Genomic DNA, 17,848 nt, shown 5'->3' on the forward strand with positions numbered 1-17,848 from the left:
ACAAGGCGAGTTGCCATCGACCTCCAAAATAGTACAATTGGTGTTGGAGCCGTGACTGCTGTGAAATATCGGTGTAAGAGTCAAGTGGGTCAATCTAGAGCTTAAAGCATTCTGGGCAAAGCACAACTAGCGATAGACCATCGCAGAGAGCGTGGATGTTGTCCGGGGTAGTTGATTTCCATTAGCTGACCCTTCTAAGGGATCATAAACTGAAATGATAGATTGGGCAGGGGGTTTGTTGTGTGCGTGACGAGTGACAATAGGGGCACAACAATTCTTATGCCTATAACCACTGGTATGCGAGTATAGTGATTAATCTTTGCACCAATGATCGAGTGTCCAGTTCATGTTTAGTGATTCGAACCCAAGTCAGAATTATTTTGTTATTTGATTTATCTACCTTTGTATTTCAGTTTAGGTTGGATACCCGTTCTGCCCATAACCACGTTTTAGTCAGAACACTGCAGAAAACAAAACCCTTTTAGTGACACCCTTGCACGAGAAGTTACTGCTCAGTTCCCTGTGGATTCGACTCTGGACTTACCACTAGCTAGTCTAGTTGTGGGCACAGGATATTTTATTTGTGCGAAGCTCAAACGACGGCTTCGTCATCTTGAAATTCCTGATATTTATGGAGTTATGACAATGTTGACATTTATACCCCTGGAGTTGATTCATGATGATTTCCTTAACACTTTTTCATGCGAGCTTCCGCTTGATGTTCAATCTATTCTTCTTGTCTTTTATTCTTTTAAAATAGTCGTATCGATACTCGTACCCCGCTATCACTAGCGTCGGGGATCGGGCTGCGACACATTCCCAATGTAGTATTGCCTTTTTATTATTGTTGAGATTGTTGATTCATAAATTGAATGCTGAGATTGTTGATTCGAATGAATTGTTGTATTTTGGGTGTAGATTGAATTGATTCAGATAATATTTTGTTGTATTTTGATTGTTGATTTAGAGGAATTGATGTATTTTGATGGTAGATTGAGTTGTTGTATTTTGGTGTTGTACAACAATTTGATTGAGCTGTATAATTATTTTTTTAATGGTCTTAAATTCACAACCAAATTTTTGAATTCACAGCTTAATGTTTTTAAATTCACGACCACATCTATGGATTCAAAACTTAATATATTCTTGAATTCACAACCAGACCTATTAATTCACAACTAAAACTTGAATTAACAATCAAAATAAATTTTAGTTTTAGTTGTGAATTCAAACTTTAAAAACTCAAATTCACAACTACTTGAATTCACAACCAAAATTAATTCTGGTTGTGAATTCAATAAAACTCGAATTCACAATTAAAATAAATTCTAGTTTTAGTTGTGAATTCAAACTTTAAAAACTCAAATTTAAAACTTGAAAGAATTTAGTGCCCCAAATTAGCACAAGTAAAAACTGTGAATTCGTAAGAGTAATGTTAGCAGGAATGTTGATAAGAGGATGTTAATAACATTCAAGCTAACATGCAGCGGAAATTAAAGAACACACAGGAATACTTTTACAAGGATTATATCACTATAATCCGCGAGTGCCTCAAGGCTAAAAACACTATACTCATCAACAATACAGAGTACAGATTTGAGATCTCTTGGATATCTATCTTTACAGAATGGCTGCCTAAGATAAATCAACCTATCTACTCACTGCACTAGAATGTCGAATCAACACAGAACCAAAACACCCTGCTACGCTCCAATGGTTGTACTTCAATTCTTGCCCTTGACATCTCGTCAATACAAAGCGAGACTTTACAAATTAGCTGCCTAAGCCACCTTTGTCAAAGCAATCCTTGAAGAACCGGTATCACATTTGCAGCAGGAATGTTGAAACAACACAGCCGAATAACTCGGACAAAATAGTCTGCTACGCTCCGATGTCCTCGATCTTCAACCCTTACCCTTGACCTCCCGTCAATACAGAGTGATCCTTTACAGATGGGCTGCCTAAGACTCCTCCATCAAAGCAAAGTTTGAAGAACTAGTGTCATGTTTGCAGCAAGACAAAATGACGAGTTGGTTGTGAGCGAATGTTAGGTCGGTGAAAATGCACTCCCAAAACGTAAGGATGAATGAGGATTCTTGCTGCTTTTATAGACCTTCATGTCGTGGTTAGTTTCCTCCACTTCCCACTTCTAGTAGCTTCCTATAACCGCCGCAATCCACCTCCGAAAACTGCTAGTCGACCAGTCTGGAATGTTGGTTGAGAGATCATGGGTCCTGAAAAATAGCAACTAACAGCCCACTACTTTGGACCATGATAAACCACCTTTCCACTTATTAAAAACGTGGTCAACAAGCATAAAACCTTTATTCCACAACCAAAGAATAATAAAACGTGAAAGGAAGGTAAAGATTAAATATATACAATTACCAATGGAGAGTCAAAGTATGGAGTCAATGCAGACTCCGGAATGTTGGTTGCAACCCAGAAATGTTGACACCATGAATGTTATCAACATTCCACCCAACATTGAAAACACGTTTTGTAACACCCCGATAATTTAGATTTATTTTATAAGTTTAATTAATAGTATTTTCTTGTATAGCTTATTTTTTTTAAATAATTACATGATACATATAGATATGCACCATTAATTTTATCTAGACTATTATTATTATTATTATTATTAGTATTATTTTTGTTTTCTATTAGAACTAGAACTCTTTAAAAACTAGTATAAATATGGGATCTATTTTCAAACCCTAAAGGGGACGGACACACTAATTAATTAGGGTTTTAGAGAGAGCAGAGAGGGCCAGAAATGTGTAGGCAGAAGATCTGAGCTGGAGTCAGATTTTCGCAGGAAATCAAGTTCTGGCAGTTTCGGGAGAACGGCCATAACTTTCTCCACAGAACTCCGATTCAAGCGAAACAGGCGGCCACGGAAAGCTCTCTCGAATACGAATAAGTTGTATTTCTGGGAAAAATACGATTTGAGGACGTTTTAGGCTTCAAACGAAGGCTTGAAGCTGACTGGTCTGTTCAGCTGCGATTTTGACGAATTCTTCTGGTGCGGCGCTATTAAGACCTTCATTCCGGATTTTAGTTAATTGCTTTCGACTTTAAGGTGAGGGATTATATGCTTGTTGTTATATTCATGTATGTTTGAATGTGCTTTTAGTTCATATTTGATTATGCTTGCTCAGATACATGTCTAGATACATGTTCAGAATATCATGTTCAAGTACATGATCAGAAACGCAGAATATCATGTTCAAGTACATGATCAGAAACGTAGAATATCATGTTCAAGTACATGATCAGAAACGCAGAATATCATGTTCAAGTACATGATCAGAAACGCATAATATCATGTTCAAGTACATGATCAGAAACGCAAAATATCATGTTCAAGTACATGATCAGAACGCAGAATATCATGTTCAAGTACATGATTAGAAACGCAGAATATCATGTTCAAGTACATGATCATAAATTCAGAAACACTCAAAATTCAGAATATGTGTATGACAATGTGAATTATTTGCATGTTTATGTGTACGTGAATATTTGCATGGTTTCTCACTTAGTATATTTTCAATATGCTCACGCCTTATCTTTTCAGTTTTGCAGTTCTTGAGTCGAGGTGGCCATGGAAGTGGAGAATGACTAGAGATTTAGTATTTTCATAGAAATTTAAGTTGAACATGTTACTTTTTAGTTTATCATTATATTTCATGCTACTACTTTAGTTTTGACAAGTTGAATTTAAATTGATTTAAACTTTTATAATTCAAGAAATTTTATTTTATCTATTAGTTTTTCAAAGATTTTATATTGAAAAGTTTATGAAAATTGGGATGTTACACGTTTGTTATCAACATTGGTCCCAACATTGTCGGAGTCAATATTGACTCTAACAATCTCCCCCTTAATTTTTCCTTCCTGCAACAAAAACACAAATAAAAGAATTCTATGTTACAGGTTTTCAGATCAAGAAAGAGTTAGAAACTCCCCCATGATCAAACAAGAGGTGAACCTCAAAAACAGTTCAGAAAAGATGTTGGAACAACACTCCCCCTGAAACAAACAAGAGGTGACAACCTCAACAAAGTCCAGAGAGAATGTTGGAACAACAATCCCTTTGAAACAAATTACGAGATAGTTTGGAACTCCCCCTAAATTCAGCAACACTGAAACCTGCAAAACAAATGTCTGTGAAACACAACAAGTATTGAACTTCGAATCTCCCCCTCAAGACAGCAGATCCAAAAAAAACAAGATAACATTTAAAATGTTACCGAAATCAGGTGCTCATACACCATAAACATCCAAAGGTATGAAAACACCACAAAAACAGATGATAAAACATAAAAAACCACTCCACAACGTCAAACTTCAGCATATCAACACCAACTGCATCAGCACAGGCATCAACATCAATTGATCAGTAAAACAGAAACAACTCCCCCTTTTTTGTTGAAGGAAGAAAATTTAGAAGTTGTTGGAACACTTCCTCCAGGTGTTCAAACGTGCAATGATGGCTTCGCCCATTTTTTTCATGCTTTCTATCAACATTCTTGACTTGGCCTTTGAAAGTAGCAAAATTCCACCATAGCCTTCTTTAGTTCATTAATGTCAATAGCAACATCTACCTCTTTTGCTCTGGAATCAGCATGTATGAGCTCTTCGCCTTTTTTGGAATGAGAAGAGGAGCCTGCAAACAAATGTGTCTTTGCAGTGGAGATGTTAGTAACATTGGATTTAACATCTGTACCCCAGACAGTTATAGAGTCAACAACATTTTCCTCAACCTTCATGGCTCCATAAGAATTCTTCCTCATTATTAAGACCATTCTGAGGAACATTGAGTCCACCAAGCTTCGTTGGACTATAGGGAAGATCCTTTACATGATCAACAAGTTGTGGGCAATGTTGGGGTAGAGAAGCATACAAGAGCCTGCTAACTTGGATGTTGCACGACTGATGTTAGCTAACATCAATTCACCAAATATAAAAATAAGAGGCTTACAAACTTCATGAAGAAATTCAGCCTGATCATGAGTAAGCACAGTGGTGTTTTTACTCGGCATCCATTTGTATACATCGATCTTGTGCAGAAAAGCATGCTTCCATATTAGCCAAAGGCAACAATTTGATGTCCATTCGGTCAGCTTTTCACCAGTCAACATCAGCATCATTTCGTTTTCATCAATGTTGCTAACAGAGGAATCAACATTCTCCATAACAAATGATTTATCAACGGTAGTAGGAGAAAAAATAAATACCTCATAAAATCAAACACGCATATTTTCATGTTTTCCAGACTCAACATTGAAGACTTCACTCACCAGATTAACACATAATTTCCTAATCAATCTCCACAATCTGTCCCCACATCCTTCTATCTTGCAAGAACACATCATGCTTATATTTTTGAAAGAATTTTTTTTCAGCATGAGCAGACATAGTCTTAAGCAATCATTTGGCTTCACTAGAATAGAACTTTGAGGAATAGGACTTGCTTACCTCAACCTCTGAAATAGAGGTGCTGTCTGAAGTACTTCTATGAGGATATGAGGTTTGAAAGACTGCTTATATGGAGGTTGTTGCCTTGCCTGCTTTAGTGGGATAAGAATGAGAGATCTTCATCTTCGGCAATGATGGCTTGGATGTTGGTGCAACATCAGACTCAGTACGGTTTGGAAGATTGATGTTTTGTGATACATGGAGTGTAGACTTGAATCTGGTGGATCTCCGATATCCTTTTGAGGATACAACCTTCTTCTTCCAACCTCCTCACGAGAACCTTGGACAAATACAATATCAACATCAGCAACATCGGCATCAACATCTGGAGCAACACCTTTCTCAATATATGTGCCAACATCCATCGACGAGCTTGAAGAGCTCTGTTTTGGCGAAGCTTTAGGTGAGGACACCAGAGATTTTGTGGATTCTTGAAAGTTGGCCATCGGATGTTAGGACGGTAAAGACAGTAGTGCTGGATTGGACATCAGTAGGGTAGAGAGAAGTTTTGCAGCGATTTCCGATGAGCCGAAGTGTTGGATGAAGCTTTCAAAAAATTTACTCAAATCAGGATTTTCGTCCATGACTCTTGGATTTTAAGGCCTGCACAACTCTTCGAAAAAGCTTCCAACAACCAAGGTTAAATCATGCAAAGTTATGAAAGTGAGGCACATAAAAACCCTAAGACACCAGCCAACATCAAACTCTCAAGCACAAGGAGATAACTTTTAAACCCCATAAAATCTCTTCAAAAATCATATCAATTCAGTACCAAATCAATCGAAATCTGGAGAGATAGGCAGATAATCATGAAGAAACAAACCCAAAGAAAATCAAAATTGTAGAAAAACTCACACGCGATCAGATAATGAGAGATAAAGAAAGAAGAAACAACAGTATGCCTAATGAACGCAAACAGGGAGGAGACAATGTTAGCTACCAATGTTGGAACGTCACCAGATAACATTAACAGCCAACATTTTCAATTCAGAGGACATATCACCTTATGCAGAGAAGATTTCTCTTTTTCTTTTGAAAAATATTTGAGATATTTTGTTCTCAACATCTGTTTTCCCTGAGTGCATCGTCGCAGCGAACGCCGTGCCCCGAGTACTTAGATGAGAGTTCTTTGTGTGATCTCTTTTCTTGGGGATGTTTTATGACCATTAAGCCTCACTCTTGTGCTACCGGTCTTATAACATCAAATGATTTTTGAGAAATCAACATCTGCTTATGAGACAGTCTCACATCAAGTCAGTTAGAAAATCAAAGTATCCGAGATTGTTCTACAATGTTAGTAACATTAGTCTCCACATGCATATGCCTAAAAAAATGAAAAATAAAACACAAGAAACAGAAATTAGATGTTGGGATCCAACAAACATCCTAAGTCCCAACATCCATGACATGCAAACATCCTACATGCAACATAAACCAAAAGACTTCCTAAGAAGGGAAAATCTCTCAAAATCAACAACCTTAGTGAATAAATCTATAAATTGTTTTTCAGTAGGGATGCACTCCAATAAAATCAACTTTTTCTCAACAAAATCTCTAATGAAAAGATAACAAATGTCAATGTGTTTTGTGTAACACCCCGCATTTTTTTTTTCTTTTTCCTCTTTATAAATATTTTGAGATTTATTTTTAAGAGCACTGAGATATAAAAATAAGTTTATGATGAGATGAGATATTCCAATAGTTTGAGCTATTATATTTTCGATGAAGAACTAGAGAATGAAATACTTTGAGAAAATAAAGATGTATAGAGATGTTGGTTGAACATTGTTGAAGTTAAAAATTTCTTTTCTTTCAATAGTTTGTAGCCGAGCTCTGCTCTGGAAGCAGAGCTGAAGTTGAGCTCTGCTCTGCTCTGACAGTAGAGCTGAAAACCCGAGCTCTGCTCTTACGACAGAGCTGAAAGGTCTGCTCTGCTCTGGCTTTGAGCTCTGCTCTGACCTGGGAGCTCTGCTCTGGATGCGAGCTCTGCTCTGCCAAGTGAGTTATGTTTTGAGCGGTCTTTGCTTTGGACAGAGCTGGCGCCGTTTGATCTGTTTTGAGCTGAGAATTCATTCCTCTGCTCTGGCAGAGAAATCATTCCTCTGCTCTGACAGAGAAGTCATTCCTCTGCTCTGACAGAGAAATCATTCCTCTGCTCTGACAGAGAATTCATTCCTCTGCTCTGACAGAGAAGTCATTCCTCTGCTCTGACAGAGATTTCATTCCTCTGCTCTGGCGAGTATTTCTTCTCTGCTCTGACGAGCGAGGCAGAGCTGAAATCGAGCTCTGCTCTGGTGGTTGAGATGTGCTCTGCTCTGGTGCGGAACTAACTTTAGAGAGAGAGAAGAGTCAAAGCAAGTGGATAAACATAGTTAACGGATAAGATATTTTATGCAAGTGGATAATTAAGCATGTGTTAATTATCCAATACTTGATGGCAAAGTAAAAGGGATTAAATAAAGCACCTTATTTCTCTTTCATCCCTCATAACAGACGTCCCTTTCCTCTCTCTCTTCTCTCTCTCCTCTCTCGACTGTCTTCACCCAACACCATTGATGAGATAGTAAAAAGCTTCACAAGCTACCTTTATGCCATAACCACCGATTAAATCAAGCTGAAATCACTCTTTAATCCATACAACAAAAGCTAGGTTGAAGGTTCAAGCTAGGAATCAAGAAGGTGGAATTATACTTTTCTCTACACAAATCATAAGAGTAAGCTTCTAAATACATGAATCTACTTATATCTAAGCTTTATGAGCATGTAAATGGAGGATCAAGCATGAAAACATCACCTTATCTTTTCTTTAAAATTTTCAAAAATTATTTAGGGTAGGAAGTTTTCTAAAATTTTGTCATCTTCTAACTTTAAGTGGAGAGTATATGCATGCTATTAAAATGTTATTTATTTGTCTTTTGAATGAAAAGCATGGATTGATTTTGAGATATGGAATATTAAAGGTGTTAGGTTGTGTAATGTTGGAAAGTTGAAGTTCATGAGGAAAATGAGAATTTGAGTATAAAAATGAGCCTATGAAATTGTAGTTATGATAGTTGATGGATTAAAATGATGATTAGAGATGATTGATAACGATTATGATGAATTGGTTTGACAAGAATTAGAGTATGCTTGGCTATATGTTTAGGGTGGACTAGTTGATGAGTTAATTGGCTAGCTTATCACGCTACTGATTTGATTGATTTCGACAGGGTTATTGATACCCAAAAATCTTGAAAATTTTATGGTAAGTAGATATAATTGTTAGCAACGCTCATGAAAAATTTGAAGTCATTTGAACATCGGTTGATATCCTTTTAAATTATAAATCTCCAGCTGCAACTTTCCAGTAGCTTCCCCTGGAGTTTTTGGTTTCAAACTTTTTATATGAACAAGATGAACATGTTAGCTAGCTACCCACAAAATTTCAAGTCATTTTGACAAGATCTACTATTTTTCAAAAATCAAAACTTCCAGTTGCACAAAACTGTCGAATATGGTAGACTGTAGGAAAATGGTCATATCTCCTAAACCACGTAGAGTTTTGCAACCTACTTTTTTTTAAAATGAAAATAGACTTCAAGAGGTTTCAAAACGGTATGAGTCCCAAACCCAGGAGAGTTCCGAGGTAAAACAGTTTAATTTCTAGAAGTTAAAACAGAAGGGTATGAGGTCAAGTATGGTCTTTCACAGTACACCTACTTTTGATTTATTTTAATTTCATGTGTTAATGACGATAACTATACACCTTATTAATTCATAAATGCTAATGGGATATATATATATATATATATATATTTATATATATATATAGATATAACACTTTTTCCGAGTTTAATTTACTTAACCAACTTTGGTTCTCTTGAGATATTTAACCACATAATGATGTCATTAAGCATTATGTGAATTATCGAGAATATATTAAAGAATGTGATATAACACCATAACTTTAGTATGTGATTGTTAGATGGGTTTGAGTATTTAAGAGTTGTTCCTTAATGGACAGATTAGACTTAAATTTTTGGTGATGAGTTGAAAATGAAAACGATGAATATTTAGGAAGTATTATTATAAGAGTGATTAGTTACAAGGAAACGATGAGAAAGGAAGACTAGTACTAAGATAAGAATAGTAAACTTAGTAAGGATTTGTCTGATCGACGTTTATCTTATTACATGAACCGTCTACGCCAATGATGATACCTGAAGACACGAGTCGAGGGCATAAGTAGGATTGCTCCGAAGTACGAGGACCGAAGCTAGAATTTCCAGGTGGGCATTACTTTCTAATACCCCTATTACTGGCTTTCTAAATGATGATTATGATGATGTCTTTAGGTTTTTAAAATGATTTGAGATAAATTGATGTTTGAACTAATTAACTTGCCGAGTTTTGATGACGACGAGCCTGTACGTTACCCTCTACGGATGAAACGATTTTGGGTCCTGCCAAAGGTGGGATTGTGTACACGGAGGTAACCGTGAGCTGTATACCGTGTTGGCCGGTCAGAAATGACTGCGAGCTGATTGTCAGGTCGGCCGGTTACGGTGCTTGAGAAGGAGGCCTACTTCTCAGTACCTTGATGATGATGATGAGTCGTAGAAGTGGTACTACATGCTAAGTATTTGTGACTGCAGTCTATCTTTCTTTACTTTATGATGCTTATAATTTATCAATTGCTTACACGGGTTCTTTTAAGAAAAACCCCTGTGTAAAGTATAAATGGCAAGTTAAATTTATAGCTCTAAGAGCGAGATTGCTTATTTTCGCACTCTACAAAAGTTTACATACATAACAGTACATAGATAACGAATTTTTTCAAAAACCGTTATGTATGAGCGCACTTTTAGGAATAGATAACGGTTCTGGAAAAATCCGTTATCTATGTAGTGTTGCGTATATGCATAGATAACGGTTTGAACAAATTCGTTATGTTTTTGCGTTATCTATTAGTTGCATACATAACGGTATTAAAAACCGTTAAGTCGACTGTTATCTATGAGCATATTTTTATAACGATTGTTTTAACCGTTATATATGAGCGCCTCAATATTGTTATGTATTACTTTTATAGTATTTATTTCTAATTTTAATAATATTATAAAAAATTAAAACCCTAATTTCCTAATACACCCTAGCCAACCCACTCTTTCTCTCACCGTTCTCTCTCTTCCACCGCCTTACTCCCTTCATCACCGCCATTCTCCACCGTCCTCGCCGCCGCATAGCTGTTCGCGCCGCCGTCCTCTCCGCTGAGGCCCTCTATCCATTTCTCTTCCGCGAACAGCAGCGGTCCGAGCCGCCGCCGCCGCTGATGTATCCTTCTCTGAAACTCCGGCGTCGCTTCTGTAAAATCTGGCGACTGATTTTCACCGTTCTTTCCCTCTTTTTCTCTTCATCTCGGTTTCCCTCTCTAATCCCTCACTGGAAGCGCGCAATTGAAGGGAAAAAGTCGAGCCCTAGCTTCTCTCCAGCAGGAGAGGGAGACGGCGCCGCAGACGCTGGTGGTGGGCGGTGGTGTTGGAGGCTGCGGCGGCGGGGGGGTTTGCGGGGGCGGGAGGGGGTCAGATGATGGGTCAGGTTCCCAGGATTCGGGAAGCTGGCCCGGGCGTGAGAGCACTGACGTCTACTATGAGATGATGATACAAGCTAATCCCGGCAATGCTCTTCTGCTCGGGAATTATGTTAGATTCTTGAAGGAGGTCAGTTCCTTGTGCTAATTGAGGCATGTATTGTATCTTAGTATTTTATTTCAAGTAGGGTTGAAATTTGAAATTGGAATTGTTTGATGTGTAGGTTAGGGGAGATTTGGCAAAGGCAGAGGAGTATTGTGAGGGCGATTTTGGCGAATCCAAGTGATGGTAATGTGCTATCACTATACGCTGATCTAATATGGCAGACGCAAAGAGATGCTACTCGAGCTGATGCCTATTTTCATCAAGCTGTCAAAACTCACCCCAATGACTGGTCAGAACCCTTCTTGCTTCTTCTATTAAGCTATCAATACTTTGCAACGAATGAGAATTATGAATCATCAGTTCATGTTTAGTTTGTGGTGTTGAAGCTTATTTGTCTTTTATGTGATGGCGCAGCTATGTTCTGGCTTCGTATACTCAATTCTTATGGGATGTCGAGGATGTCAAAGAAGAAGAAGAGGAATAAGTAAACGATTTGTATGAAAAAAGAAACAATCTTCCATCCAACTTCTTCCTCCGAAATTTTCAGCGAATTTCAATATTTAGTTTCAATTTTGATTTAGTTTTTATAAAATCTAACTTTGAGAAATTATTTGATTACATGTGCAAGAGCTTGTGTCTAATAGTTTGGTTTTAGAAGCTGCCGCCGCGCCAGATCGTGCCTTAGCCAAAAAATACCAGAGAGAGGACCCAACTACTCGTCGTATTTGTATTTGCAAGAATGTAAGTATCATTCATAGTTTCTCAGCAGTATTCTAAGAAAGATGCTGCCATATCATATCTTGATCCATCAGTGTTTACTAGCTACTATTGGATTTCATCACAATAGTATAAAGCTCGTCAAGAATTTGTTGAGTTCTACAGAAGTGCTCTTCTATATTTAACTTACACTTATTATGAGAATGCAGTTTGGTGCTATTTTACTTATTCTCTTCCAGTTCCATGTATTTCAAGTAGTAACTGTTTATATTGGTCTTTTTCTTATGAATACAATTGTGAAAGATGATGTTAGGCTAGCTCTGGATTAGCTGCACCTGCGGAGGACAGTACTTTCAGGGCAGCTGGTGCATCCCGAATTGAATCGTCGTATATTGTTGGCTTACGAGATCTTGATATGAAACACGTTAAAGATTTCATCTTCATACACAGTGAGAATTCTGATTTGGTTTTTCTCTCATCTATTTTTAATAAATTTTGGTTCAAAAAGTCTAATATGGCTAAGTAATATTCTTAAGTATTTGTACTATGATATATATATATATGTTGCTTGGGATTTTCTAATCTTTGTAATTTCCTTGTCCATACTTCACTGGAAAGTTTTGATTATATGCTTCACAATATTGTATGAAACCGCATGCACCAGATTGAGAATCAGCTCTTTCCTATGGGTTGTAGCAGACACAATTCCTTTGTCGTAACTGTTAATGTTTTATTGCTGATCATAATGAAAAAAGCATTACTTCTTAGCATCTTCTTAGCATGTAAGTTTTTTTCCCTATATGCCTCATTGATATTTTGATTTCTTAATAATAATAAATGGCTGCATCATCCAACTTTATCAAGTGTGGTTCTTCATAAGGCAATTTAGGAGTTTTTGCATGTAAATTATGTAGACTAACTTTTGCTTGGTTGGTGTTTTCGACTTTCTCACCATTCCTAGGAGTAAATTTGTTTGTTGAATTGCTGGTGAGTAGGATTAGTCATTTGAATTGTAAATTTTGTGTGTTCTGTTCAACTAGTCATAATATTTCTTTCTGTTCAGCTGGTACTTGATCCCGATTAATCATCAAGCCTTTTGCTTTCTTTTATGAAAACACAAATAGAGAATTGGATATGTTCTAACTGACCTTTTCTTTTCCCAGGTATCTAATTAGTATCTCATATGTGGATGACACTGAAGTTTTCAAGGTACTTGTATCAATTCTAAATCTATAATTTTTAAGAATTAATTGATTCGATATTTTGTGGATATATTTCTATAATCCTTTATAATTTTTTTCCAATAGTACTAGTTCTTGGCGGATCAAGTTGATGGGAGTCGATGCACTGTTTTTCAATCGAGAATGCAGCCAAAAACTGAGTTATGAGGACTACTACTAATGAGAAGGCTAAAGCAGAGAACGTCGTTTCAAATGTTTCAAATCTTATATTTCAATCTCTATACGCAGGTGCATATGATCGGTCCCCGTTTTGAGGAAGTAATTTTTTGCAGTATTTTGTTGTGCATGTAGTAAAACATGTATTAACAGGCAACTTGTGTAGCTCGAATTGTTGGATACTATGTTATATATGCTAATATTATCTTGTCAATGTTATTTTATTATTTGAATTTTTTTATTAATTTTTAGATATAAATAAAAGAAAAAATTGAGAATAAATAAAAAATATGCGGAAAACTGTCATCTAAGACATGCAAAACTGTTATCTATGTCTTACAAAGATAACGGTTTAAACCGTTATAAAAAGTATAAAAAACTGTTAACTATAATATGGGAAAAAAGAAATATTATATAATACATAATAGATAAATTCTAATACATAACAGTGAAAAACCGTTATCTTTTTCTTACAAAGATAACGGTTTAAACCGTTATAAAAAGTATAAAAAATTGTTAACTATAATATGAAAAAAATAATATTATAGAATACATAACGGATAAATTATAATACATAACAGTAGAAAACCGTTATGTATAATCAATATAGATAATGGTTTCATAACCGTGATGCATTTGCGGTTGTACTGTTATCTTTTCTCTTCATAGATAACGGTTTTTAAACCGTTGTGTATGACATATATCATAGATAACACCACTATACACAACAGTTTTTTTGCTCATAGATAACGGAAAAAATCCATTATCTATGAGCGTTTTTCTAGTAGTGTCGGCTTGTCCACTGAGTATTTTATACTCAGCCCTGCATGTATTTTTAAATGTGCAGGATGAGCAAGGAGAGAGATTGGGGGACCGCTGGAGGGCTGTTGTTCCTAGACGACTTTTGAGTACCGTATTTTGCTCCTATACGGTAGTGTGAATAGTTGAAGACTATGTCCTTTGAACTTAATTAGGATTGTCACTCTCAGCTATATGTCTTCACACATATAGTCTGATCACGTTTGCTGTGCTACCCTGGACAATATGAATCATTGTAAATATTTAGCTAAACTCCCTTTGTTTTCGTTGACTAGAACCCTGATACATTTGAATGTATGAAGCCAACAATGTTTCTATTAAGTTTGATGATATTTTATTTGCTTTAACTTGAATTATTAGTAGCTTCCGCTTGACGAGTTTTCTAGTTTCCCTTGTTTTACCCTATCATTTTATTAGTCGTATCGATACCCGATCTACGCTATCACTGGCTAGATATCGGGCTGCGACATTTTGTGTGAAAATATTGAATAGGATTTTTGGAAATCTCAATGGAACTAGTGTTATCACACACCACAATGAGAATGTTGATTTCCATACCATAGTCATCCAGCATCTGCTTGAGCCAGAAGAGTTGTGCACAATAGTTTCCAGCCCCAATGTATTTTGCCTCAATTGTAGAGAGAGATGCACAATGTTGTTTCTTGCTAGACCATGGTACAACTTTGTTACCTCGGAGATGACATCCTCATTTTGTCCTCTTCTTGTCATCAACGGTATCTGCCCAATCAGCATCACTAAAACTAATAATATTAGGATTAATGTCATTTGTAAACAACATTCTAAATTCTGCAGTCCCAGCAACATAACGAATTATTCTCTTGACATCCTTCAAATGGGACTCTTTGGGCATAGTTTGATACCTGGCACACACTTGCACACTGTACAGAAAGTCAGGTCTACATGTTGTTAAGAATAACAGACTGTCAATCATACCTCTATACAATGTTGGGTCAACATTGGCACCAATATCGTTCCTGCACAATCTGTCAGTAGAACCCATGAGTGTTCTCATGTATTTGGCAGTTTTCAGACCAAACTTTTTCGCTAAGCACTTGGCATATTTACTTTGATAGAAAAAAATGCCATAAGATGTTAGTTTCGCTTATAAATCTAGGAAGTAGTTCAACTTACCTACCATGCTCATCTGAAAAGTGGTAGGCATTGCCTGAGCAAACACTTTAACAAGCTTATCATTAGTAGCACCAAAAGTAATGTCATCAACATCGTTCTGTGCAATAATGATGTTACCAACATATTTTTTAATAAACTATTGTTCTATCAACTTGACCTTTAGAGAAACCATAGTTAACAAGAAACATTGTTAACCTTTCATACCATGCATGCGGTGCTTGTTTTAAACCGTACAAAGCTTTTTTCAGTTTAAACACATGGTCATGTTTACTAACATCCTCAAACCCTTTGGGCAAGGAGAGAGATTGGGGGACCGCTGGAGGGCTGTTGTTCCTAGACGACTTTTGAGTACCGTATTTTGCTCCTATACGGTAGTGTGAATAGTTGAAGACTATGTCCTTTGAACTTAATTAGGATTGTCACTCTCAGCTATATGTCTTCACACATATAGTCTGATCACGTTTGCTGTGCTACCCTGGACAATATGAATCATTGTAAATATTTAGCTAAACTCCCTTTGTTTTCGTTGACTAGAACCCTGATACATTTGAATGTATGAAGCCAACAATGTTTCTATTAAGTTTGATGATATTTTATTTGCTTTAACTTGAATTATTAGTAGCTTCCGCTTGACGAGTTTTCTAGTTTCCCTTGTTTTACCCTATCATTTTATTAGTCGTATCGATACCCGATCTACGCTATCACTGGCTAGATATCGGGCTGCGACATTTTGTGTGAAAATATTGAATAGGATTTTTGGAAATCTCAATGGAACTAGTGTTATCACACACCACAATGAGAATGTTGATTTCCATACCATAGTCATCCAGCATCTGCTTGAGCCAGAAGAGTTGTGCACAATAGTTTCCAGCCCCAATGTATTTTGCCTCAATTGTAGAGAGAGATGCACAATGTTGTTTCTTGCTAGACCATGGTACAACTTTGTTACCTCGGAGATGACATCCTCATTTTGTCCCCTTCTTGTCATCAACGGTATCTGCCCAATCAGCATCACTAAAACTAATAATATTAGGATTAATGTCATTTGTAAACAACATTCTAAATTCTGCAGTCCCAGCAACATAACGAATTATTCTCTTGACATCCTTCAAATGGGACTCTTTGGGCATAGTTTGATACCTGGCACACACTTGCACACTGTACAGAAAGTCAGGTCTACATGTTGTTAAGAATAACAGACTGTCAATCATACCTCTATACAATGTTGGGTCAACATTGGCACCAATATCGTTCCTGCACAATCTGTCAGTAGAACCCATGAGTGTTCTCATGTATTTGGCAGTTTTCAGACCAAACTTTTTCGCTAAGCACTTGGCATATTTACTTTGATAGAAAAAAATGCCATCAGATGTTAGTTTCGCTTGTAAATCTAGGAAGTAGTTCAACTTACCTACCATGCTCATCTGAAAAGTGGTAGGCATTGCCTGAGCAAACACTTTAACAAGCTTATCATTAGTAGCACCAAAAGTAATGTCATCAACATCGTTCTGTGCAATAATGATGTTACCAACATATTTTTTAATAAACTATTGTTCTATCAACTTGACCTTTAGAGAAACCATAGTTAACAAGAAACATTGTTAACCTTTCATACCATGCATGCGGTGCTTGTTTTAAACCGTACAAAGCTTTTTTCAGTTTAAACACATGGTCATGTTTACTAACATCCTCAAACCCTTTGGGCTGTTCAACATAGCCTTCTTCAGTCAACACACCATTTAGAAAAGCACTTTTAATAGCCATCTGTAACATAGATATCCCAACTTGACATGTTATAGCAAATAACAGTCCAATCAACTCAATTCTAGCAACATGAGCAAAAGTCTCATAAAAAATAATGCCTTCAACTTGTGTATAACTATGAGCAACTAACCTAACCTTGTTTCTCACAATGTTACCTACCTCATCAGTTTTATTTTTGAAGATCCATTTTGTGCCAATAACATTCTTGTTATGTGGTCTAGGGACAAGATCCCACACATCATTCCTAACAAACTGATTTAGCACATCAAGCAAGACATTCACCCAATTAACATCGTTTAGTGTTTCGGTAACATTCCTAGGTTCAACAACGGACATGTAACATCTAAACTCAACAGTTTCACATGCAGAACACATGCATGAAATCCTTACGAGTTTGCATTTGTTCTGACACATCACCAATCTTTGTAGCTGGTCTCCTTCCTCTTTCGAGTTTGCATTTGTTCTGACACATCACCAATAAGCTGAGTGTTGGTGTGATTCTTTCTAACATGTCTTGGAGGATAGCACCTGCTGGAGTCATGAAGAAGATGTCTTCCTTGTTCATCATCAGGGTCTGATGTGTTTTCAACTGACTCAGGTTCGGGTGTTGAGTCACTGGATGTTACATCCGATGTTGGGTCAACATTCACATTTCTCCGTTGTTCAGATGTTTGCTCAGATTCCTCATGTTCTTCCAGTAACACTGACACATATTCATCATCTGGTCTCAAATAACCTCGATTGATAATGTGACATGCAGTGTTGATTGTTTCAGTCCACAAACATTTGGACAAACTCTTTGCAAGTAACATTGCTCTCATCATCTCTTGAAGTATC

The 17,848-nt window shown here is 36.7% G+C and overlaps 1 protein-coding gene across 7 annotated transcripts; it reads left to right on the forward strand.

Moving 5' to 3' along the window:
- Nucleotides 1-10,612: 10,612 nt before the first annotated feature.
- Nucleotides 10,613-13,503, forward strand: LOC130996887 (uncharacterized). 7 transcript variants are annotated; one of them, XR_009092861.1, is made up of 7 exons: nucleotides 10,613-11,186; nucleotides 11,281-11,451; nucleotides 11,577-11,657; nucleotides 11,791-11,903; nucleotides 12,183-12,328; nucleotides 13,043-13,088; nucleotides 13,187-13,503. XR_009092861.1 is itself a non-coding variant. In XM_057922166.1 (7 exons), the coding sequence occupies exons 3-7, from the start codon at nucleotides 11,607-11,609 to the stop codon at nucleotides 13,278-13,280; spliced, it is 417 nt and encodes a 138-aa protein (XP_057778149.1). In that variant the 5' UTR covers nucleotides 10,613-11,186; nucleotides 11,281-11,451; nucleotides 11,577-11,606; the 3' UTR covers nucleotides 13,281-13,503. The 7 variants fall into 7 exon arrangements, 1 of the variants encoding a protein (XP_057778149.1); XR_009092860.1 differs by having other exon boundaries at nucleotides 13,055-13,088; XR_009092862.1 differs by having other exon boundaries at nucleotides 12,193-12,328; nucleotides 13,055-13,088.
- Nucleotides 13,504-17,848: the final 4,345 nt, after the last annotated feature.

The sequence above is a fragment of the Salvia miltiorrhiza genome, chromosome 8, assembly GCF_028751815.1.
Source record: "Salvia miltiorrhiza cultivar Shanhuang (shh) chromosome 8, IMPLAD_Smil_shh, whole genome shotgun sequence".
Classification (NCBI taxonomy): Eukaryota; Viridiplantae; Streptophyta; class Magnoliopsida; order Lamiales; family Lamiaceae; genus Salvia; species Salvia miltiorrhiza.

Coding starts and splice junctions, on each gene's coding strand:
- LOC130996887 (XM_057922166.1), top strand. CDS start 11,607: ATGGGATGTCGAGGATGTCAAAGAAGAAGAAGAGGAATAA. Junction 11,904..12,192: donor GTATTTGTATTTGCAAGAAT/GTAAGTATCATT, acceptor AGATGATGTTAG/GCTAGCTCTGGATTAGCTGC. Junction 12,329..13,054: donor AGATTTCATCTTCATACACA/GTGAGAATTCTG, acceptor GTATCTAATTAG/TATCTCATATGTGGATGACA.